The sequence below is a fragment of the Pyxicephalus adspersus genome, chromosome 3, assembly GCF_032062135.1.
Source record: "Pyxicephalus adspersus chromosome 3, UCB_Pads_2.0, whole genome shotgun sequence".
NCBI classification, from domain to species: Eukaryota; Metazoa; Chordata; class Amphibia; order Anura; family Pyxicephalidae; genus Pyxicephalus; species Pyxicephalus adspersus.
Genome location: NC_092860.1, coordinates 156996346 through 157021527, shown reverse-complemented (window position 1 = coordinate 157021527; position 25182 = coordinate 156996346). Strand labels below are relative to the sequence as shown.

The window sequence follows — 25182 nt, the reverse complement described above, 5'->3', positions numbered from 1 at the left end:
CTGCCAAGGATCTAAGTATATCAGAAGACAGGAAAACTGTATCCAGGACATACGATGGCTATAAAAACCCAGATACCCCGCACAGGTTTAAGGATTTTCCTCAGGTGTTAAGCAGTCAGAGTTTCTCCTCTGGGCGCCGGTACTGGGAAATAGATGTTGGGGGTTCAGATAACTGGATTATTGGCATGTGTTACCCCAGTATAAGCAGGAGAGGAGATCAGTCACAGATTGGATACAATAAGAAGTCTTGGTGTTTGGAGAGATGGTGTACTGACCAATATGCTGTGATCCATGATGGTTATGACATCAAATTACCCGGAAAAGTCTCCAGTAACAGAGTAAGGATAGATCTGGATTATGAGGCCGGAAAGATCTCCTTTTATGAAGTGTGTGACCCCATCAGACACCTCCACACATTCACCGTCACCTTCACCGAGCCCCTCCATGCTGCCATAAGTGTGTGGAGAGGTTTTATCAAGATATCTGATGGAAATCCAATGTGAGAGACTGAGAATCTGATTGGTGGAACACATAGCCAATAGGAGCAAACATTGGGCAAGATCTTCCATTTCTGACTGATATCCTGATCCTGGCTTTATTACCTAGGACTGACCTGGAACAAGCATGCATAAGAAAAGATTATTTACACTTCATTGGCTGTATGCTTGTTCCAGGTTAGTGACACAATATCAAAATATTACAAAATCCATTCATCTGATAGCTCTCCTTCCCTCTTCTGTGAATGGCTGGAATAATTTTCATTGGGAATACAGCCAGAACTATGTTTATTCCTATTCCTCCATATGGTGTCATATAGTGCCCTTCACATGTACCATGGTACCCCCTCCATATGGTGTCATATAGTGCCCTTCACATGTACCATGGTACCCCCCCCATATGGTGTCATATAGTGCCCTTCACATGTACCATGGTATCCCCTCTATAGGGTATCATATAATGCCCTTCACATGTATCATCGTATCCCCTCCATAATGTGTCATGTAATGCTTTTCACATGTACCATGGTATCCCCTCAATATGGTATCCAATAGTGTCCTTCACATGTACCATGGAATTCCCTCTATATGATGCCGTATTGTGCCCTTCACAAGTACTATGATATCACCTCCATTTTATATAGTGCCCTTCACATGTACCATTATTGGTGTCATAGAGTGCTCTTTTTTTCACCATGTTGTTTCTCTTTACAGGAACCATGGTATCCATCATCACTTGTCATACCATACAGCCACATCATATAAGACTACCAGGTCCATCCCATCATTAATTGTAACACCTAGGAGACACATTTCTGTTTGTACACCTCCTAATGTTCACCATGTGACACCCCGTTCTTGATCAGTTGTTTGCCCAGAAAATGTAGAGAACCCAAAGATTATTGGCCACCCAACTGTTAAGCTTTAGTGAAAACTGAAATCGGTTCTTGAAATCCGGGACATACACAAAAAAATGAGTTGTGTACAGGTAGAATTTGGGTTGTGTAGGGATGGTGAACACTTAATATTTGTAACTGATAACCGTAAAAACCCAAATGCTTTCATTATTAAGGCAGCTGTTAGCAACCTTTGCTTTTTTTTTTTTTACCACAGAGGAACCCTTGAAATTATTTTGTTAATTATTAATTCATGATGAGTGGAAAGAATTTCCTATTTACAGGTGTGGCCAGTTTGCCACCTTTACACGCAACTGAAAAGGTCATTGGTGTTGGCTCTGCCAGGTGGCAATGGATCCAGAACAATCCAGGCATCCTCAATTGGAGGTTCAACCAATGGTTGAAGGAACGTTTGGAAATCACTAAAAAGAAACCTGGAGTTCCACAGAACCCTGGTTAATAATACTCCTGCTTCCTCATTTTAGAATTCCCCCCTGATTATTGGTGGGGTAATGATTGAGAAGGAGGAAGCTCAGATAATGGAATGGATGAATCAGATGCAAGGAGATTCTTAGACTGCAAGTCCTCAGGTTCGGCTTCCTCTCCAGCAAGAAGATCAGTGAGCAATACAGAGGTGACACCAAATCCCACTCCAAATCGGGTGAGGGCACAAAACAGGGTTGCCTTGGCACAGAAAGTCACCTGATATACAGCTATGAGGGTACATAACAGAAGAGCCTAGGCACAGGAAGGCTACTGATATACAGCAATGAGGGTACAGAACAGGAGTGCCTAGGCACAGGAAGTCACCAGATATACAGCTATGAAGGTACAGGACAGGAGTGCCTAGGCACAGGAAGTAACCTTATATACAGCTATGTGGATGCGCTCTCATTTGCACAAATGTGGGCTGCTATTTTAATGCATAATTTCAGACAAAAGCACACATTGGTAGAACAATGAAAAGCTAATTCTAGCACAATGTGGTATAAATGCTGATTGAACCTGGAAAATCTGCCCTTATATTGTTCTACTTCCTCTTAGTGAGGCCTTTCATTTGTACAAATCTGTGTAATCTACTAGAAGGTTTATTGTTTGACATCTCCCTGGATAAGAATCACATTTCTGGATGTTGAATTTTAGCAGCAGAGTGACTGTTTTGGGGCAATTATCTTCGCTACTATGAGCAAAATGCACAGAACTAAGGCTGGAAAGGATGCCTCCACTCCATGGAAATGGTTTCCCAGACCCCCTCACAGGACTTTATTGGAGATGCTGCATAGTTGAGCAAGAAAGCCCAAGATGGTGCACAGTGTACTGTGCCCATCATCTTTACCTGCTCTGCAACTTATTCCTTCTGCTTCCAACTCTGCTTCATGGAATGTTTTGGATCAGAGGCTGATGTTCCCCTGCTGGACATCTCGGGTTCTCTTGATGATCACACTCTGGGCCAGGAACCTATGCCTCCAATCTCCGTGCCTGTTGCCAGGCACTTCGATATAAAAGGAAAATCATGTGATGGATGGAGGCCATGTGACCTGCAGACATCCTAACCCACCACCAGAGGGAGTGCTGGAGAAGAGGCAGTTCAGATGCTGTTCACATATTTGTCAGCAGGTGGAGTGCATCTAGAGAACACTCTAGTCCTCTGAGGCAAAAGGTCAGCTGACGGAAAGTCATATGACCTGGACCAGGAAGTGAGCAGGGACTGGGATCCCTGAGCAGAGCTGGTGCTGGCAGCAGGGGAATGCAAGATGGGTGACACCAAAGAGGGCACAGATCCCCTGGTCCTGTGGGGATCTGTGATATTACCATGATAGAAGGTACTAAACTACATTGACACAAATAATCCAGTGAGTCCTGCTGCAGTCAGTTGTGTGCCTCCACCCTCTCCTGACCTAATATCTCCTCTTCCTTCACTGGCTACTAATGCCCAGTCCCTATTGATGTACATCCTAGGCCTGTTGCTTAGCCTACTCAAAGCCTAAGGCCTATTCCCCCTATTGTCGGGGAACTACTTGGAAAACCTTGCTACCAAAAATTACTTATGCAAATTTCTGGGTGCAAGCTGTTTTCCTTGCAGAGATTCATGCTTTGTGCACAGGCTCTCAACATCTATCAGGCAGGGTTGAGGGCCATGGTGATGAACTACGAAAGACTAAAGCTGCGTACACACTTCCAATTTTTGTCGTTCAAAATGAACGACGAACGATCGATTGGGCAAAAATCGTTCGTAAAAAAAGTAACCAACGACGCCGACGAACGAGGAAAGTCGTTGGAAACGAACGACCGGACCGGTGGATCGGATTGGACGACGATCGTTGACCATCGTTCGTGTGTACGATCGTTCGTTGATCGTCCATGGTCTGAGCATGCGTGACGAAAGAAAGTTCAATCACTTCCTGTCGTGCACGTCACTCCCTGTATCGCTCAAACGATCGTATCTATTGTGTGTACAATATCTACGAACGATCGTGTTGTTATCTGTATGTGCAGGATCGGTGCTATACGATGGTTCGTAGATATCGTGCAGGATCGTTCGTCGTTCGTTTAACAACGATAAAAATTGGAAGTGTGTACGTAGCTTAAGAAGGAGCTTGCAGTTCTTAAAGATAAGACCTTAAAGATAAGTCTCAGACTGGTATTTCTGTGGCCCCTAATAACCAAGTCCTCTAAACTTTGTGAGTTGTTTAGAGGACTTGGACATTAGGGGCCACAGGAATAACAGTCTGAGACCTTCAAGAGGGTACCCAGGTCAGAAGACCTGAAATTGATGTTATCGTCACTGTTCAATAAAATTCTAGGTTGGCCTATATCTCTTTTTTTTTAAGATAAAAGAGGATATAATGTCTTAAACTCGAAATATCACATAATGTTACCAATCAATGTAAATACTTTCAGGTATGTTATTTTGAAAACAATTATCCAAAAAAGGAAATTGAAAGTCACATGGGCTCAGCCTGTTAAAATATTCCTTTTATAGTTTAAAGTATTTTGTACTTTTGAGTTGGTTATGATTGGTCACTTGCTGTTAAATCTTTTGTGCATTACTATTGGTCACCAGTAGGTGGTACTGTGTCCCATGTAAAGTTTGTTACAAACAGCTTGTCTTTGACAGTTCTGATCGGTAAAACCAGAAACACATGCAGTTCCAGGACATACCACTGAGTGTCACCTGAGTATAAACCAAGATTGTTTATCTAATGGCATTTTCAGGTCAAAATCTTCTTGGTGTATACTCGAGGATATACAGTACATATATCAGCAGTTATCAAACAGTTTTCTACAGACAGTTTTTATTTTTTTTTTTGTACAAATAGCTTTGCTTTGTTAGGGTAAGTGGAAAGTTTAGAATAACTTTACTGGTATGGCTTGAAGTAAAGGCTCAAAGTACTTTTATCCAAGGACTGTATGCTGGACAAGAGGACATCATTTGTTCTCTCCTATACTTTCAGGCACTGCACATATAGAAGTGGCCTTGGTTAAATCAGGGAATATATTTCTCTCATGACAATTCAGTGGACATTCTACAGAGGAATATGACTTCATTAGTCAAAATCTGCAATATGCAATAGTTTGATTGTGATGGAGGCAATGCTTTTCCTATCACAGCTGTTGTATATGTCGTCCGGAACAACTGTATGACAGCTGTGTGGCTACTGAAAGATGCTGGGTGGTGCGCCCATCTAAAAGAGGCTGGGGAAAGCAGTGTAATATATTAGTATAGTATATTAGTGTGGCGGTCAGTGGGAAGAATTCCTCTTACATTGCTGGCTATTGAGAGGAATGTCTCGCTTACAGATAGTCAAAAAGATCATTGGTGTCGGTTAAACTGACCTGAGAGGCGCAAACTGCTCGTTGCTCCAGGAACCCTCAGCAATCTTTGGGGAACCCTGGTTCAGGAACACTGGAGTACAAGGTACTTTGTATCCATGTTGTACCCCGGTTTATTTCTAGAATCTACTATTTGCTCCTTCTTCCATAAAGCACTGCAGCCATAGTTGAAGCTCTGACCCTCAACTTAGGGACCCTTTTTGAGGGAAATCATGGGGCCTGGTATAAACAGTAAAAGCGGGGGAAGTGCATTCTCTGCTCCCCCTTTTTCTGGCCACCTAGGTTCTATGAAGAAGGGTCTAGTTAGACCAAAAGAAGGGTCCCCATGCTGAGTTTCAGTATTTGTAATAAATAAACATCATGTACATCCTAAAGGCATCCCAAACATGTTATGTGGAGGATTTGTGTAGTTACATTGCATACATGTACTTAGAAGGAAAACGGGAAAGTAAAACATTCAGATTCCATAAAATCTATTTTCTGTGATGTCACAAGTCTGTAAGCATCTGATTGCCCCCAGATATCGTTATACAACCTCCCCATACATATAACACAGCATGAAGGGGCTCGGTGAAGGTGGTGGTGAAGGTCCAAAGGTGTTGGATTGGTTGACACATAGCAGAAAAAGAGATTCGCCCGGCCTCATAGTCCAGATCTATTCTGATTCTCTTATTACGGATAAGATCGGTTAGCTGGATCTTACTTCTGTTATGTATCACTGAATACCGATGACCCTTCCTCTGCAAACACCAAGATTTCGTATTATATCCAATTACCGACTCATCTCCTCTTCTGTCTATACTGGGGTAACACATCCCAACCATCCAATGTCCGGACCCCCCAATATCCACTTCCCAGTAATGTCGCCCTGAAGAGAAACTCTGACTGCTTAACACCTGAGCAAACAGGAATCTCTCGGGTGTCTCTGGGCGATTCTGCTTTGTATCAGCCCTGAGTGCAGTTTTTCCATAATATGATATCTGTAGATAATTACCAGCCGTGCTGACATCCAATAAAATGTCTGCAACCCCCGGAACCTCCAAATCTGCCTGGTGCTTTAATTGTTGTGTGCTGGGGGTAGGTTGGGGGTTTGACCTGTATAGGTCAGCAGTCATGTGACATTGTTGTACATTTACCCCAGACATTATATCAGCTAAACCTGTGTGTAATGTGTGTAAGACCCCAGCCACATCCCCCCCATCATGGAGGAGTTTATCTTGTCTCTCTCTATCATCTCCATCCTCAGTATCACACAAGTCCCCCGTGTCTGATTCCTGTAAGACAGTCAGTGGATCCGCCATGTTACACAGCTCCTCAATGTGATGGATCTTCCTGGACAGCTCGTTCTTTTTTATTTCCAGCTCCTGCATCATATCCGACATGGATAATGAGACCCGCTCTGCCTTCCCGGAGATCTCGCTCAGGACTCTCTTCTCCAGGTCTTCCAGATGTCTCCTGAGATCTCTAAACAGGACAGTGACTGTCTCTGTGTCACCGGCTGCTTTACCTTGTACATTCGTCCTGTGTTCCTGCAGTCTCTGCACTCTTTTTTCTGTCTCTTCTTTCTTTGTCTTTAGTTTCTGCAGATTATATCTCAGTATCTTCTTCTTCTTCTCAGAGGTCTCATCCAGAGTCTCCACCTGGTGTCCCCGATGTTCTCCAGCCTGCAGGACACACAGATACAGGTGGAGTCCTCAGTGCAGTAATATTTGAGTATTTCCTTATGGACGGAGCATTTCCTGCTCTCCAGGGAAGTTCTGGGCTCACATAGGATGTGTTCTGGTGACTTGCTGTGGACTCTCAGGTGGTTGTCACACAGAGAAGCTTCACAATGTAGACATGATTTCACCGCAGGTACAGGAGTGTGAATACAATAAGTACAGAAGACCCCGGACTTGTCCTGACCTGACTGAGCAGACAGCAATTGCAATCTTATCTTAGAGAGTCTTATGTTCCTCTGCAGTGCAGGACCTTGCTGGAACTTCTGTCTGCATTCAGGACAGGAATAACCTCCAGACCTCCCCTGTGTATCCAGCACACGGGGAATACAGACCCGGCAGAAGTTGTGTCCACAAATCACGGTTACAGGATCTGTATAAATGTTCAGACAGACCGAACATTCCAGCTCAGCTCTCAGATCAGCAGACGCCATGGCTGTAAGCAGAAGAGAAATGAAAGTGAAAATCTCTGACACTCATTACCTAGTAAGCCGTTCTGTACACACCTACACACGAGTCTGAAAGTCATAGGAACCGGACACAAATAATTGCAAGGAGCTGGAAGATCCCAATATTCTTATGTGAATTGCCTAATATGGGAATTTCCCCTCATATTCACATATTTCACAAAGGAATGCAAAGTTTATATGTTTGGCTATGTAGCAATGTAGTCATTTCACTTCCTGTTTATGCGTTATTGTATTCTATGATAATAACTGCAGTGTGTGTTTTGCCATGTTCCAAGATGGCTGCTGGGCCCTCAGCACTTTGGGGATGAGGTGATCAGTCCTGACCTAGCCTGGGGCAGGGATTTTCGGGTAAGTCCTTGGGAAGGACATGGTATGGAGAGGCTCAGATTCTGTTGCGTGCTCATAGAAAGTATAACTTCAGACAGTAAGTTATGGCACAATCCACTCACTGAGACATACTGATGTTTACACTGCTGCTGTTTAAAGATTGCAAAGTTTGATGTTAGATTGGATTTCATATGTTGTTACTATTCAATACAGAGACTCTTTCTGCTAATACAGTGTGGATTATTGTCAGTGAGTATATTATTCTCAACTGGCACTGCACTTGTTACTCAGAAGACCTAACTGATTGGAGGCACTGTGCTTATGGGAGATTTCATCCTGTTACCACAGATAAAGGCTTTGCTCCTGTTCATCCACCTAGGTTGTGCCACAACACATCAGTAGCCTGCAGACTGGGTCAGAATAGGGCCACAGCTATACCAACGCTATTCGTCTACAGAGATTTCTTTCTTTCCTCCTAAATTCTATGTGCTTCCACCTTGTGTGGTGACTATTGTGCACAATAGACTGGCCAGTTCTGTAGGACTTGAAGTGATCATTTACAACAATTCACACGTTGGTTACATTTCCTCATAATAAGAGTTGATCATTTAAACTCCAAAAATAGATCTCATTGTGTGGCCAAATCCCCAGAATTGTCTGAATGCTGAATGCTTCCATATTGCTGAATGCAAAATACTTTGAAAGTCCTTTGGAATGGGCCAATCCTTGTTATATGAATATGTCATCAGTAAATAACAAAGACCAAGCCTATTGCTCTAATGGTTATGGTCTGAATCAGTAGTGATGAGCCAGAATGCCTCTGACAGTCTCGCAAAATTTTCCTCGAACTTCCAATGGATCCATGAAATTTTGGTGAACCGATTTTGCAAATCCACAGTCCAGGTTCCCACGGTCCCTGGGCTATACCTATCACTGATAAGTACAGCCCGGGGAGCGTGGGAACCTGCGGGCACAGCTGATTGGAGGCACGTGCATCCAATCAGCTGTGACCGCAGGCGTACTACTGAACTCATATGACCTCTCATTGGAGAATCTCCATTGAGAGGTCATATGAGTTCAGCTTCCTATGCTCCCTGGGCTGTACTTATCATTGATAAGAACAGCCCAGGGAGCTTGGGAACCTGTGGTCACAGCTGATTGGAGGCCCGTCCAGGTTCCCATGCTCCCTGGGGTGTAAGTACGCTCCCTGGGCTGTACTTATCAATGAGAATGCCTGCGAACTGAACCTCACGGCGAATCACAAGGCCGCTCTCGCTTACATGTTCAGTTAGCGAGAAAGGCCCGATTTGCCGCGAGGTCGAACTTAAAAATCTTGCTTGCTCATCCCTATGAATTAGCTTCATAACATCACTAAGTAAAACCTTTTGAGGTGTGAGTACATTCTTCGTTTTATCATTTTAAGGAGAAATAATTGTCCTCTGTACCTTAGGGGTCCCCAGTCTGAGGGCATAAAATGCTATAAATGTAAATACTAAACATCAAGGCAGAGATTTTTCAGAACTTGTTGAACGATTGGCTACTGAAGAAACTGTTGCTCTATTCTGATTATGAGGAAATGTCTACAGCACTTGCGTTTTATTTGCTCTGTTAATGCCATATCTGATTAGATATTCGGGCTCCTGTTTGGTAGTCATAATGTAATCTGAATTCATTATTAGAAAACCTCTGGAAAGCAAATAGAAGATAAAGCTTGGTATGACACCGATGGAAAGTCCCGGGACGGTGGACTTGTCACCTGACTGCAGGAGGCTTTCATAAAAGCAATGACTGAGGATAATAAGCTAAAAGTCTCTATATATATTAATGAGGATCACCACTTAATAGGGCTGAGCTGATGGAGTGTTTTCACATGCAGCTAGATTCTTTTCCTAGCACCTTCACATCCAACATTGGACAGCTTCCACTGCAGCATCTTAGGATTCCTTCCTATGTTGTGACATATGACCCAGCAGAAGGATCCCCAAATGGGCAGTGGGGACCAGGTGTTCACCACCACCAGCTCTACCAAAAGACAAATACATATGCATCCATCCAGGTCCTATAAAAGGAACATTCCAGCAATTATTTCAGTGTGTGATCTGTTCCTAGGGGCCAATTGACGCCACACATATGTTATCACGAGTGCCAAAATTCACATAAAACACTGTGATTCCTTGTACTGGGTGGTGGAGTCATAAGAAGAAGAGGTTGGTGGCTCAAAAAAGTAGCCATTGTTTCTGAATGAGGGGAACAGCCAAGAAACCCAGTTGTGCTGTGTGACCCCCATGAATCTGGGCCCCCAGTGCTTTGAGTCCCTGTGCATTCATTTGATTGAGTCACTGATCATCAATATTGATTACTCACCATATTGGATCCATGCTACAAGGCCAAACATGGCAGGACCTATCACCAAAATTTTTACCTCACATAAAAGGGTAGACAACCCTTATGTAAGGTAAACATTATTTTTAACCTTTTTACCTTTTTAAAAAAAAAAAAAAAGCTAAAGCTTTTTCCCTTCTGTCTTTACCGCCGAGCCAAGTCCTGAGGTTCTCGGGATAGCCACGTCACACATCCTAGGAGACTTTTGGCTGCTCCTTCCCTAACTCAGCCATGTGCAGAAGTGGCTTTTTTCTTGTATTGATGATCTTATGCATGTGTAGTGAGATTGGCGCTCTCAGGCCTGCAGAGCATGAAATCGGGTGAGCAGAAGTAACACGATGGCAGTAGGACGCTTCCTCCTTGCATGGACGAAGGTGGATTCCGTGACAGCATGGGACCCAAACGAGTACAGTGCCAGGGAAATCGGGCTCTGTGGAAGTAAAGGTGAGTGTGATTTTTTTTTTGTTTGAGAAAAAGCAGAATGTGTCGTAGTGTGGTCAGTCCGTTATTGTCTGTCTGAAGACATAGACTTGGAGAAAGAGAGATGCCACCTCTTGATTGAGGTCAGTCAGGGGAAACAGAATGAAGCGGAATATGGTCTGTCATTCTTCCAAAGTCACCATCACCTGGGCACTGCCCAACAGCACAGGTGGAGGAGCTTTGGCCAAGAAAGCCCCCTGCTCCTCTTTCATCTCCATCACCCTTTTTTTTGAGCTGGATGGGAACACATTTTAGGTAGGTGGCAGCCCCTGTATTGTGACCCAAATCTTTTAGAACCTCCAAAAATCAGCTGGGTAGTTACTGAAAAGTGCCGGGTGGTGCGGCCATCTAAAAGGGGCCGGGGAGATCACTGAAGCACCTATATTTTGTTACACGTGCCTAATCTATCTATGCTTTTAACCCATACATTACCCTTAGTAAAATCATACCACAGAAATGTGAAGAGCACAAGAGACGTATGAAGGCTTTGGCAATATGAACCTTTATTTTTGCTATTCTCACTGCACTTGGGGGATATAACAGTTGGTAATTGGCTTAAAAACATTCTGACATACAACCTAGAAGAAGGAACTCCAATGTGCAGTGAGGACCAGCAGTCCAACATACCGGAAAGTAGAAAAATTTCCTCGAACTTCTGATGGTTCCCTGAAATTTCGGCGAACCGATTTCAGAAGATCGAGGAAATTATAACAGGAGGATTCACATGGGATTCACAGGATTCCCTGGGAATCTTCTTCTTTGCGATCTCTGGGGCACTAGAGGTTTCTGGTTCCCCGGGATCGCAGTGGATTCTCAGAGCTGCAATCATTCTTGCAGCCCTGGGAATCCTGTTTGCAATCCCCTGCACTAGAGGTTAAATGGGGACAAGTAACCTCATTTAAACATCTAGTGCTCCCTGATTGGCTGCCCCCTTTTTTTTGAGCTTGATCAGCAAATTTACACCGGTCATTCTTGCTTACAATTTCGGTAAGCAAGAACTGCCGAATTTGCAGCGAGATTTAGTTTTAAAAACTCGCTCGCTCATCCCTGGACCTGGAAGTTTAGGGTATATAAAGTTGTCAAAGCTCTGCCAAACGAGAGGAAAGGGATGGGGTACAGGGTACAAGTGGGTATGAACACTCTTCTTTTGAACACACCCCTATAACATAGAAATAACATTGTACTAACACTATAGACTAGGCCTGCTTTATTCCAGGTTTGCTGGATCACTAAGTTTCTCCCATCATAATTTATCTTCTCCAGTCTTGGACAGCTTTAATAATCACCCCAATTTATCCTTTTATCTCTTTCTTTTTGCAGCTTCTGTAAGCGGTCCAGAAAGGAGGAAAAGGATGGTCAACGATTTGGGAGCACAAAAATCAACAGTGCAGCAAAAACTTTATTCAATATTAGGTTTATAGAAAAATGAGCAAGATTATAAAGATGGGGAATAAATCCACTGCATCCTGATTGTAACATTTCATCTAAAATGTATCAGAAGTATCCAACATCCTAGGTGTCCTATGATCCAACCATGTGATTCCTGAATCAAACCATGTGTCATGTTGTATATTCACCTCTAGGTGTCCCCTGTGAGCTGACTCGCTGTACAATGTATTGAGTGATTGAGTTTGTATTCATTTTTTGTTTTATAACATTTTTATATTTACTGTATTGCATTATATTTGTAATGTGTGTTATTTTTATTCTATTAAATATTTGAAGATAAAGGTTTATAGGTGGAATTTTGTATTTTTTTCTGTAATTACCAGATGGAGTTAGGATTTATTATTATTACTGCACAGTATTTATATAGCACCAATATATTAGGCAGCGCTGTACAAAGTCCATAGTCATGTCAGTAGCTGTCCCTCAGAGGAGCTCACAATCTAATGTTCCTACCATGGTCATATGTCATTATCACAGTCTAATGTCAATTTGGGGGGAGACAAGTAACCTAACTGCATGTTTTTGGAATGTGGGAGGAAAGCAGGGTACCTGGAGGAAACCCACACAGACACAGAGAGAACATGCAAACTCCATGCAGATAATGTCCTGGCCGAGATTCTAACCTGGGACCCAGCGCTGCAAAGGTCAGAGTGCTACCTCTTTCCAGTCTCTATATCTCTCTGTACAGAAGCTTCCAATACACCGACACTATGGCTGTCTCTTGCCCCATGCGTTATGGGTTTAGAAAACAATTCTCCTGAAAAATTCTGCCATCATTCTGCCTGAGGGGATTACAGCCATTCATAGTATGGAGTATATCGACCTACAGATCACCAGGCATAAAGAATGGGCAGCGTATTCCGCCAATATGGCCATCAGGTACTCCATTCATGGGCCTGATTGCAACACTGCTGTAAAGACGGAATGATAATAGGATAATGATCACCACCAAACAAAATCTGATCATTTTTCAGCATTATAAAAGTGGTGAAAAGATTACAAAATTTAATAAATGACAATCTGTTATCCAATCCCCTCCTCTTAATAAATGGGCCCACAGGTTTACTGACCCATAAATATGCAGATATGGTCCCATATGGGCTGTATGCCGTTGCTGAGAGTTTCTACCCCCACCCCCACTGACGTGGGTATTTTTTTCTTTTGGTTTTCTTTTTTCATTGGAATATTTGCTTCTCACGTTTATTGTATCAATGTAGAACATTTTCATTTTACTGTATCCTTAATAATAAATATGCACCATATGACCAGATGTGTCCCCCAGGGTCCCCATTGGTAATCCTCCATCATATAAAGACATTGCCGACTTCCAGCTTTGTGGTCACAGTTTGCTGACCCTTTTCCGTTACCCCATGGCGGTGCCCTTGTGGATTTTGGTACGTGGTGGATTTTGTTGACCTTCCCATTGACCAACTGAAGAGTCAGCAACGTTCTCCAAGAACTCAGCTCCTTCCTGCATGTAATTTCCATCTCCCATTCTTCTCAATATACGTATCATTACTCCTTACACTTCCCATGTAGCACAAGAATAAAATCTGGTTACTCATCATGTTGACTTTCCACCATTGTGTAATTTATTTTATGGTTGGTACCATGATCTCTGCATTTTACCACCCTGATCCGAACTCCTGAACTATCTACTTATTCCAGGTAAATCATTTCTCTGAAGCCATGGGATCCCCTAAGATAGCCAGGAAGTCTTTTTACAATGGAAGATAAGCGATTGCACCCTCCATGTTCTATCACGGCTGTAAAGTCCTAGCCCAGAACCAGTACTCGCCAAAGCCCAGTCCCCTAATCTAATGCCGTACTCTTCACCTAAAGCTCAGCCTCGGGGGACTGGTTGCATCTCCCAGCACTCCGTGGCCCCCAGGAATTACTGTGCAAGGGATGGTGTCTGGGGATGGGCCGGCAACAAGCCAGGAGCCCACAGATAGCAGTACCAAGATTCCAACAGAGCCAAGTCCAGAATTCAGAGCAGAGGTCATACACAGAATATCCATCCACCAAATGAAGTACACAAGGACAAAACACAAGCAGTCGGGGTCACAGGCAAAATGTGGGTCCAGGCAGCATGCAGTCATAGGGTCAGGAACAGTAAATCAGCCGAATACACACCGGCAGCAAGTCAGCCTAGCCTAATATACAAAGAAGAAGAAGATTTCTGCCCATACATATGTTATATAGAACATGCGAAGAACGCTGCGTAATATGTTGGCGCTATATAAATCCTGTTTAATAATAATAATAATAATAATAATAATAATAATAATAATATAATAATAATAATAATAATAATAATAATAATTTCTCCTTCATCCTTTCATCTCTTGATTTGTCTTTTATATTGACTTCCACATATTCTTCCATCTTTTTTCATCATCTCCTCCTATCTGTTGGGGTGCTCTGTCACAGTCTCTTACTCATACAATATTTCCATGCCCACTGTCTGTTGGGGTACCACTAGGTTGGGTTCTTGGACCCCATTTCTTCTCCATCTACCCTCATGGTTTGGGGCAAGTAATTCTTTGGTTTGGATTACAGTTTCACCTCCATACATGACACCCAAATCTACCTCTTAGCAAATGCCCTCGGGACTCTACTATGCCATGTCTCTGACTGTCTATCTACTGTTCATTCATGGTCATTCATGTCCTCCAGCTTTACCACCAGTAAAAGTTACCAACTGCCATGTGTAGATATGAAAATGGAACCTGGTGGCGTTTGTATCGTCTCCTTTTGACTCACTGATTGCAATGACCCAATAACTACCCCACCAAGCCCAAAGAATGGGTGTAGAACTCCAACATATCTTCTAAGTCACAGAATACTTCTCTTGTCACCTCCAAATATTTTACAGGACTGCCCTTCCTAATCTGCACCGCTCGTAACAATCACCTGTAAAGCACTCCACAACCTTCATACATTTGCACCCAGGATTCAAGATATCGTCCTATTTGTCCAAAACGTCTCACCAGCTTCACCCCTTCTTCAAAACTCTCTTCTACACCACATCTCTCATTTTCCAATCATTGAATGCTTCTAGAGTACCCCTAAGGTAGAACTAAAGTCTCACATTTCAGGCCGGGGGTTATTGTAGAAAGGTCCAGGCTATGTTATTTCTACTATAATTACTCTTTCTAGTCTGTTCTCCAAAATCGGAACCTGGCAATCTGGGCTTCCCTTGCACGTGCTAGGAATGAACTGCCACGTACCTGGTGGGGAAACACATCTTCCTGGCACAACCAATCAAAATGGCCAAAGATTATCTCCAGGAAGATGGAAGGGGGATAGTTGAATAATTACGGGTTTAGTTCACCTCACGCATTATCATAATCACAATCCAGGCATGTGCTGGGTTCCTACATCAAAAGCCAAAAAGCCTGTTACACCCTCCTATCCAGCTTTACCACCTTGCTGCATATTTTACCCCCCAGTTAGATTGCTAGCTCATGAGGTCAGCATCCCCTACTGTGTTTGCTGTAATGTTTCAAGTTATGAACATAGTTGTATGATAATGTGTTATTATTATGGGGATTATTTTTAATTTATCCAGCAGAGTCCAATACAGACGATATATAGGACACAATATATAAGCAGCTCCTATCTATATGGAGGAGATACAGAAAAGCATGCATTCCATTATTTCTGTACATTTTCTGTATCTGCTGCTTATATATTGTGTCCTACATATGGCCTGTATTGGACTCTGCTGGATAAATTACAAATAATCCCCATAATAATGACCTGCCCACTGGGTATTATAAGGGTCCAGGTATTTTTGAAGACATTTTTGGAGTTCTGAGAAGATGAGCAAAGCATGTCGCAGACCCCAGAAAAGGTCCAAATTTTGAAAACCATGGACCGTACAAAAGGAGCTCTAATATCCCCCGGCATCGAGAACCTCACAGAAGTCGTATTTTTCTAATTTAAAATGTATGATCTTTAATGTTTTTCTGTTTTGTAATGTGTAATAAATAAAACATTTTTATATCCAATAAATATTTTCTCCTTCAGTGCGAGCCTCTATAACACCTGTTTCTTCTCAAGGCCAGGGTAACATATTATTGGAGTTTGCTCAAGGTGTCCCGATATGGAGGCCTAAAATTGTCCTTGTCGCAGATTCAGTTCTCTCAGTTGATTGGTGGATTTGATGTATAAATACATTTCTCCATGCTCCATCAACCTCAACGTATAACACAATGGCAATACTGTGGTTAGTGTCCTGCCTGGCCCTCCTGAGTGGAGCCTATGGTGAGTACTGGCATTCGTCCTGTATATCTGTCTTGTGTTTTAGGCTTTTTTATTTCAAAGAAAGATTCCAGAAGTAAAGACTATATTGGGTGCAAAGTTTATATATTTTAATGGAAGCCTTTTGGGGATAGCCAACCGTTTCCCCTCGCTTTTAGTACAATTTGCACCAGTTTGTAGATTGAAAAACTTTTTTGAGGCTTAGTTTTGGATAAAATTGGGAAGAATTGGGATGATAGGAATTTTGTCAGGTTTTTATAACTCTCCGTATGAGATTCAATCTCTCTCTTGTTTTGATGTAATGGGAAATCCACAATGCTATAGTTGTCACCAGAACAAGAGGTGAAGGGGAAATCCTAAAATGGGATCTCCAGTTTTGGTTCATTTACTCTGCAGAGATTTCCTTTTGCCTTTTGTAGCATCCTGCGACAGGAAGTTAAGAGGAAATTTCCCCAATGGGACAGCAAACCAATACTTTAAAGAATATCTGATATTTGGAGGCTCTGCCAGTCCTATAGAAGGGTTTTCTGTAGGGTTGTAGAAGTAAGAATAAATGTAAAAGGGAGTCAAACGAATAAAGCACATCCATACATAAATATATCAATATAATATTGTAACAATATAAAGTAGTGACAGTTCATATTGACATTTGTCCCAGGCTGCGGTGTTCCCGCCATCAAGCCCATCATCTCCGGCTATGCCAGGATTGTGAACGGTGAGAACGCCGTCTCCGGATCTTGGCCCTGGCAGGTGTCTCTGCAGGTACGACCAAAGTCTCTTCCTCCTTTTTCTTTTTCAAAAAGTTGTATGCATTTTATTCAGAATGCTTAAGTAAAATCTAGAGAAGATATTCACCCTATTGCTGCAACAGCCCTTCGAACATTCCACTTTTTAGTATATTTGTGCATTTATGCTATTATGCTATTTATGCTAATTTATATTTGTGCTATTTATAAAAAAGGCAAGGGTTTTTAAAGCAAGGATTTCTAGCAATGACATGGTGGCCCTGCTAGGTGCCCATTACCACACCCTACAAAATAAACTCAAGCAGGTGGAATAAGGAATTCTGGAACAGCACACAAGTATTCCCAGATATATGAACTGTTCCAGTGCCAGTTTCCAGTTCCTCCATCTGTTTGCTGCTGTGTTAAGCTTCATTGCAGTGCGGCATTATGGAGTCTTTGGTGGGCCAAGCACATCACCCTTTAACATACTCCGAAATTAAGGGGCACAAAATGTTATGAAAATATAAAAATCTGACCTGTACTATTACATATAGGGCTCTATTTATAAACCAGGGAATCTGGTTGGAACCTTGGTTGGAATCTTCAAGGTCCATGTGTTTCAATGGCAGTAATTGATTCCCACTAGGGGACATTTGAGGGAATGTCAGATTCCCTGTTTTAGAAATAGAGCCCATGGCATTAAGCCGTGTTAAACCACATTGTCATGTTCAGGTCTAAAGGAGGCCCTACTAACATGTATCTCAGAGAAGCGCCCATAGATCCTCTTACCATTCGGAACATCCCAGGACTGCTCCATAGCCAGCCTGGACCTGATTAAGGAAACACATTTATTAGCACAACCCTATTATAATATATAGCATAAGCCTACAATAGTTGTTTTATTGAAAAGCCTAAATCCATCGTGAAGAATTATTGATGCCGGGCTGAAGGGTAAAGTACAGAGGTGATGACATTGGGAATGTCAAGAGACGGGAGGGTGCAGAAATAGTAGGACCAAATGGTTCAATGCTCAGCCCATTTTCAGTAGTGCGCTCCCCGCTCCCATTGCAAGCAATGCTCAATATTGTGAATATTTCTTGCAATTACTGACAATGTTACCTGGATCTCTGAATTGTTGGTCACCAGTTGGGATGAAGAAGTTTGCCTGTCACGTCTCTTTTCTTTGGCTGCCTATGCTCATGAAGCCCAGTATATTCTATTCATGGAGTGATGTATGTATCTATACAAAGGCTACATGAAGGATACTGGAGGCAGAGAAGAATGATCTAAATGCTGGAAAGGGAGGGCATCACTTGGTCCTGGGGTTAAGGACCAAATTCCAGCATTGTAAATGGGGGAAGAAAAGCTTCATGGGAAATCTGGCAATAACCTTATGACTCTTCTTCTAGGACAGAACTGGATTCCACTTCTGTGGCGGTTCCCTGGTCAACAGTCTGTGGGTTGTCACTGCTGCCCACTGCGGAGTCACGTAAGTCTTATATGATATTAGTCTAATATGTGTGGGCGGTGTGTGGTTCCTCCTTGGTATCCCCAACTGGTTGTGTTATCCAGGCTGCCATGAAAACTAAAACCATATCAAGGAATTGCAAATGTTTGTAGGGATATCTGAACCATAACCTGCTGGTTTGGGATCATTCCCATGTAGTCTCTTTACTGACTCATACAACCATAATGGAGCTTTTTGGGCTTAACAAGAGAAGATCATACTGACCAGGCCTGCACTTCAATATTACCTACTAATTTAAGAAAGATAAACTACCTACATGTATGTAAATGCCTCTACAGTCAAAGTATATATCAAAAATGTTCCTGTAAATTTATAGCTTGCAAGATTGAAAATGAAATCTGAAATATCAAGTAATGACTATTTTTTCTTCCATTAGAACTTCCCACAATGTCGTCCTGGGTGAATTTGACCGTGCCTCCAACGCCGAGCCCATCCAGACCTTGGCTGTTGGCAGAGTAAGATCTTTTTATTATAAAGAGCCATAAACAGTAATAAAGATCCAATAAATCCACAGGGTCTTTGTATGAATACTGATTTGGATTCATCTGGTTAGATTCACCCTCATTTCCAGGAAGATAATTCTAACATTCTTATTCTCAGGTCTTCAGACACCCCAGCTACAGCTCCCTGACCACGGCCAATGACATCACCCTGATCAAGCTGGCCAGTCCTGCCTCCTTCAATACCCGCGTGTCCCCCGTTTGTCTTGCTGGTTCCAGCGATGTCTTCAATGGAGGAGAAAGATGCGTCACCACCGGATGGGGATTACTCAACTCTTCCTGTAAGGGACTTAGATATTCTACAAAAATAAATGTAAATGATAATTAAGAAACTATGAACTTGGCTAAAGGAATCAAACTGTAAAGAATGAGGAATGCATAGTAAGAGATGAATGAACAAGGTCCGGGCATCCTTAAATTGGGTCTGTTGGAATTTTGGGGCTTAAACTGTCACATGAAACCTTTGTGATGCCAATAATGTTGTACATGTTTCATGTTTTTATTCTCTCTTTCAGCACAAACCACACCAGCTAAGCTCCAGCAGGCTTCACTTCCTCTCCTGACCACCACTGAGTGCCAGAGATAATGGGGATCCAGAATCCAGAGCACCATGATCTGCGCTGGTGCCTCCGGTGTCTCCTCCTGCATGGTATGATAACCTTTACAATTCTATTATTTAGCTGGGAACCAAAATCCATGGCTAATGGATCCAAGTCCATCTGCTCAGCCCATTGAAGGAGATTGTTGGTATCTCTACAGGCCACCATATATTATTACCAAAGGGAAACTGTCAGGGATAGTAATGGAAGTGTATAATGGATATCACCATTCTATAATCAATTCTACTGCCTATTTCTGACTTCTACCTGACATAGAACTATTCAATGAAGATGGTGGAGTCTATTTGTACTGGGTGGGATATAGATCAGTGTTTGAACCACTGTACAGAGCTTGTCCACAATCCAGGGGCTCTCCAGTGCCCATCGTCTGCTCTTTATTATATATTGTGTTTTGCTTGCCTATTGGTTTACTAAAAAATTCTATATCCTTGTAGTAAACCAAGAAGCCTGAAAGAATAATAAATTATTTATTTTGGCCACCCACAGTTCAGACAAATAAAATATACTCACAGTGAAAAGTAAATTCTGTGCGAATTCTTATGTGACGTCTGTTATTTCTCTTTTAGGGTGACTCTGGTGGACCCCTCGTGTGCCAGAGGAACGGAGCCTGGACCCTGGCCGGTATTGTGTCCTGGGGCAGCTCTTCCTGCTCTACATCTACTCCCGCCGTCTACGCCCGTGTCACCGCCCTCAGATCCTGGGTGGACCAGACCGTGGCCGCTAACTAAATACAAATCATTCTAATCATTCTTATACTCAATAAAATAACTAAATAACCAAATTTGTGTTATGGATTCATTTGTGGAAATATATTAGTGGAGTTTTGGTTCAAAGTGAGCTCTTCTTTTCATTTAATTACATCAAAACTCAAATACCAATCTGGTGTGAATTTCTTGTGGTTCAGTCCTTGCAGTATATACATCTTAGATATCAGTTCCTGTAACAAAGCCGTGCCATGCCCCTTGTGCATGTTAAACTCTTGGATTTTGCTTTTCACTCCAACCATCTTCTTTATAGTCATTGTTCACCCACTACTATGTTGAAATGGAGACCTTCAGCTAATTCATTGACAGTAGAAGAGCTTGGAGTTAGGACTCTACCATTCCCAACCAACACGTCAATGATTCCTCTAGAGTATTTTAGGCCAGTCTGACCCGAGGACATCAGTAAACTGAATCTCTGTAGGTTTGTCCTGGAAAGGGCTATTTCTCACAAGTTGGTCAGGTAGGCCACACTGCCAACAACACTGGCTCTGATATGCTAGACCAAGTGACACCAATGGGCTTTTTGGCTATCTGTAATGGTGACATTCTTCCTAATGGTTAGCAATGTAATTTGCATTCTTCCCACTTCTCAAACTGGAAGGGGGACACCTTCGGGATAACCATCAGTATCCGTAGGGATTCCTGTAATTAGGTGGCCTAAGGTGTACTGAAGTTAGGATCTTTGTGACAGCACACACCTCTGTCCTCCTCTCTACTTGCATTAGGTTCTCATATCGGTTCTGATTTATTAAAGCTCTCCAAGGCTCCAGAGTATAAACTTTCATCAGTGAAGCTGAGTGAACCAGCCAATCTGGAATGGATCTGGTCCAGAACTTAGCAAATAATTTTGAAGAAATCCATTCCAGGTTTGCTGGATCACCCAGCTTCACCGATAAAACTATATTTTCTCCAGCCTTGGGGAGCTTTAATAAATCAGGCCTGTTATGTCTGATGAGCTTCTTGCTCCAATGTGGAATCACAGAAGTCTGGGATGGTTAAACAGCATTGCCCCTCTAGTATTTAAATTTTCATCATTCGGATGTATAAATCATTTAAATAAACCAATGAGCTTTATCATAACCCCTTCAAAACCACGATGATCCCCAAAAATAGTGTAGGTAATTTTTTTTTTAGGCTCCCAATTTCATACTTAGTATTCCTCAGCACAATAATGTGTAAAGACTTCCACAAGTGGAATAGTGAAGGAGGTAACCAAGGTTGTCCTCTCTGGGGAAACTTCCCAGCTATGGTGGAACCAATGACACCAGGCCAGGTGTGGCCAAACATTTGACAGGCCAGTATCAGATGGATGGAGAGTTAATTTTTAAAAATGTATAAATGTTCTCTAAATGCATAATACATTTTATGTAACAAAGCCGGGAGCATCCAAGCAGAGAGGCCAGTTTTAGGTTTGTTACGTTATACAGAGTCATGGATCTATCACGTCCCAGTTGTACTACTTCAGCCAGCAAAGTTCCAGGCTCATCATTTAGTCTGGGAGACTATAAAGTTTCTTGACCTGTATGAGGCCAGGTAAACAGCATTTTAATTGTAAGATAAATGATTATTTATGGCTTCCTGGTGAAACTCTAAACACAGCATTCTTCTACTGCATCCACCACAACATCTAGGGTATCTGTATATAGGTACGGGAAGTCCAATCATTATACATCAAGAGGTTCATGGGACCATGTTGTGTAATGAAAGACTGGAACGTCATCAGCATTTTCCAAAACCCTTTGTATTTAGGTTTATAGCTCCTGGAGTGAACATTTATGCCCTCAAACCATGCTCATGCCCAGCACCTTAATGCCAAATTGACAAAACCAGGAGGAACCCCGGCATCTGGTGATGTCCATGAGTTCAAGACTACAGGCTGTCATTGCCAGCAAAGGGTTTTCATCCAAATATTAGATTTTATTTTCAGGAAGTCACTCTCTCGGGGAGAATAGAATCCTTTGCCTAATATTTCTAACTCTGCAAGGCAGAACGATAAGACCAGGGAGCAATAAAAGTAGGAGGGGGTTTTGGTGCTGGAGGGAGAAAGAGAAGAAAATGCGTCATACTTCCAGGTGGTCATTTCATTCCTTCCAAATCCAATGGGTCAAAAATGGATGAAGTGAGATTTTTTGGGATTGGTCCTTTGGTGCTGGCCACCTTGGCAATCTTTTATGCTAAAATGCCCTTAGATCTGACAACTACTGCATAGAGAACCTGTTAGAACCGCAGCATAGGGGTACAACAGGCAATCTTATGAAATCATTCCATTTGTGTTCATTATTTCCTAATGGTGACAGGGTCTGATAATCAATATATCACCAATGTAACAATGAAGCCAAAAGGGACAATGCTATTTTAATACCCGTTAATATTTTTTGAGTTGATTTCAAGCCTCTAAACACCAACAAATGTCACCAAAAATACAAATACACATTTTTTCAATGAACATTTTCAGTAAAATCTGTTTTTAAAGACAGCAGAGATCTAATTTTGAACTTCCATGACAATGGTTGTGACAATAGTATATTCAAGGGCTTTGTGATCAATTCAAATAATTATTTGGCTTTATTAATGCCTTTTTCTTCAGGGTTCCCTCTATGATATGTGTCATAAGGCCGGTGCTAACCGGTGATATCTGTAAATGAATAACTTCCAGCAGCAGATGTTGGTCTTCACAACAACAGTTTGATCAGAATATCAGTAATGAGCACTGAAAAGTATACAAACTTTGCTTTTTATAGCCATACACAGGTCTTTCTTGAAAAATAGAGCTACCAATATACCATCCAATGGCTAAATCAACGGGTAAAATGAAAATATCAGCTGTGTTCTGCTTTGAGTGTGTCTACAGGTCACAGAGTTTTTACCACCCAGATGAGAAAGCCTAAATACTAAAAGATTTGTGGTCACCCCAGCTCAGGTGTCCCCAGTAAAGGGTTCTGGTAATCCTCCATCATACAAAAACATTCCAGACAATTGGGGTCTTTCAGCCTTGTGGTCACAGTTTGGTGAAGACCATTTTCTGTTCCCCCATGACTGTGCCCCGGGGTACAAAGCCAGCTCCATAAAGACATGGGGTCACCTGTTTGGTGTGGAGGAACTCGAGTGTCCTGCACAGAGCCCTGACTTTAACCACTGAACATCTTCAAAATGTACCCTGATCTTCTCAACCAAGCTAACCTGTCCTCACAAATGGTCACAAATACTCACAGACACCCCAAAATCATATGGAAAGTCCTCCCAGAAGAATGGACGATGTTATATCCACAAATAGGAGCAAATCGATATTAATAGCCATGAAGTTGTTGGGGCAACACAATAATAATGGCCATAAATTGGTTGAAGCAACTCCATAACAATGACCATGAAGTGGTTGGGGTAACTCCATAACAACGGCCATGAAGTGGTTGGGGTAACTTCATAACAATATCCATGAAGTGGTTGGGTAACTCCACAACAATGCCCATGAAGTGGTTGGGGTAACTCCATACCAATGGCCATGAAGTGGTTGGGGCAACTCCATAACAATGGCCATGACGTTGTTGGGGCAACTCCATACCAATGGCCATGACGTTGTTGGGGTAACTCCATACCAATGACCATGAAATGGTTGGGGAAAGTCCATAAGGATGACCATAAAATGATTGGGGCAACTCCATAACAATGGCCATGAAGTGGTTGGGGGTTGGTCACAGTTCTGGAATAGGATGTCAAACAAGCCTATAGATTTTTGATGGTCAAAGGACCACAAACTTTTGGCTGTAAAGTGGGGGTCTTGGAGTGAAAAACCTTGCAGTTGGTCTTGGTGGTCAGTTGGTCATTTGGCAGTTCCAAAGCATAATTATTTCTCAGTTAAACTAGAACCAAATTGAGGAAAATGTCCGTAATACTACATTGTGCCCAATTTCTGACTGCATGTAATTCCCTTATTAGGTGGTCAAGAAGTTGGTGATGGATAAGACAACAATTGTCCGTTCAGATATTTACTAATTGTACTTGTTATAGTAAAAAAATTGGGGAAAGCGGTACAAGAGCTTCACTGCAGAATATTTGAAGCCATCATTGGCAATGAAAAGTCCATTGACCCAGAAGTAGAAGATTAAGGGGATATCTGACCCCACTTCCTGGGTGTATTGCTGAATCGCTGGACAGTAGGACTTCCATGTAGAATTATTAAATTAGGGTAAGATTGTTTAATTACCTCAGATCCAGCTGATAATATTCCTCTCTGTTTATTTAAACCTAAAAAACTGGAGAATTCCCCCATCTGGAGCTATCAAGGTGGCTTCTATCCAGCACAGAGATTTTATATACTGAAGAACAATCTGTAGTTTGTAAGGACTACAAATGAATTTTATTCTTATAAAGTAGTTTTGGGGTTTTGGTTTTAAGGGGCCATTGATTGTCTAACGGCACTACCAGTATCTACTAACCGTAGATATTTTTCACAATTATCAAATCCCATTAAAGAAAATAGCAGGACGCTGGCTTATAGTGAATGTTGTTGGACCTTTAAATAAAACTCTGATGGTCTTAATGGCCTAAGCAGACTTGCTCCTATCAAATTTCAAAAAAATTGGACAACCTAAAACCTTCTTCTGAATTCCTTTTCCTTCATTGGGAAGAATACCTCCCCCATTGCTGGCCATGTCACCCCTACAGATGGCCAAATAGATCCCCTAGGAATGTTTTCTTGCAAATTGAAGCTTCCCCCATGGATCCT

General features: G+C 42.2%; 1 protein-coding gene, 1 long non-coding RNA gene and 1 pseudogene across 4 annotated transcripts in view; 2 read left to right on the top strand and 1 right to left on the bottom strand.

Annotated features, from left to right (window-relative positions):
* Window positions 1-3096: 3096 nt before the first annotated feature.
* Window positions 3097-12337, top strand: LOC140327374 (uncharacterized). Its single transcript, XR_011920041.1, has 2 exons — window positions 3097-3216; window positions 11925-12337. It is a non-coding gene; the product is annotated as an uncharacterized lncRNA (long non-coding RNA).
* On the bottom strand, window positions 4679-7468 carry LOC140327370 (E3 ubiquitin/ISG15 ligase TRIM25-like; annotated as a pseudogene).
* A 3921-nt stretch (window positions 12338-16258) lies between the features above and the next one.
* Window positions 16259-25182, top strand: part of LOC140327371 (chymotrypsinogen A-like) — a 37235-nt gene continuing 28311 nt past the window's right edge. Inside the window, exons 1-5 of one of the 3 annotated variants that reach the window (XM_072406759.1) lie at window positions 16259-16325; window positions 16981-17084; window positions 18457-18536; window positions 18952-19030; window positions 19176-19356. In XM_072406759.1, the coding sequence (XP_072262860.1) occupies window positions 16274-16325; window positions 16981-17084; window positions 18457-18536; window positions 18952-19030; window positions 19176-19356 (496 nt within the window). In that variant the 5' untranslated portion in view covers window positions 16259-16273. The remainder of the gene's footprint in view (window positions 16326-16980; window positions 17085-18456; window positions 18537-18951; window positions 19031-19175; window positions 19357-25182) is intronic. The other 2 variants (XM_072406760.1, XM_072406758.1) reach the window with 2 other exon arrangements.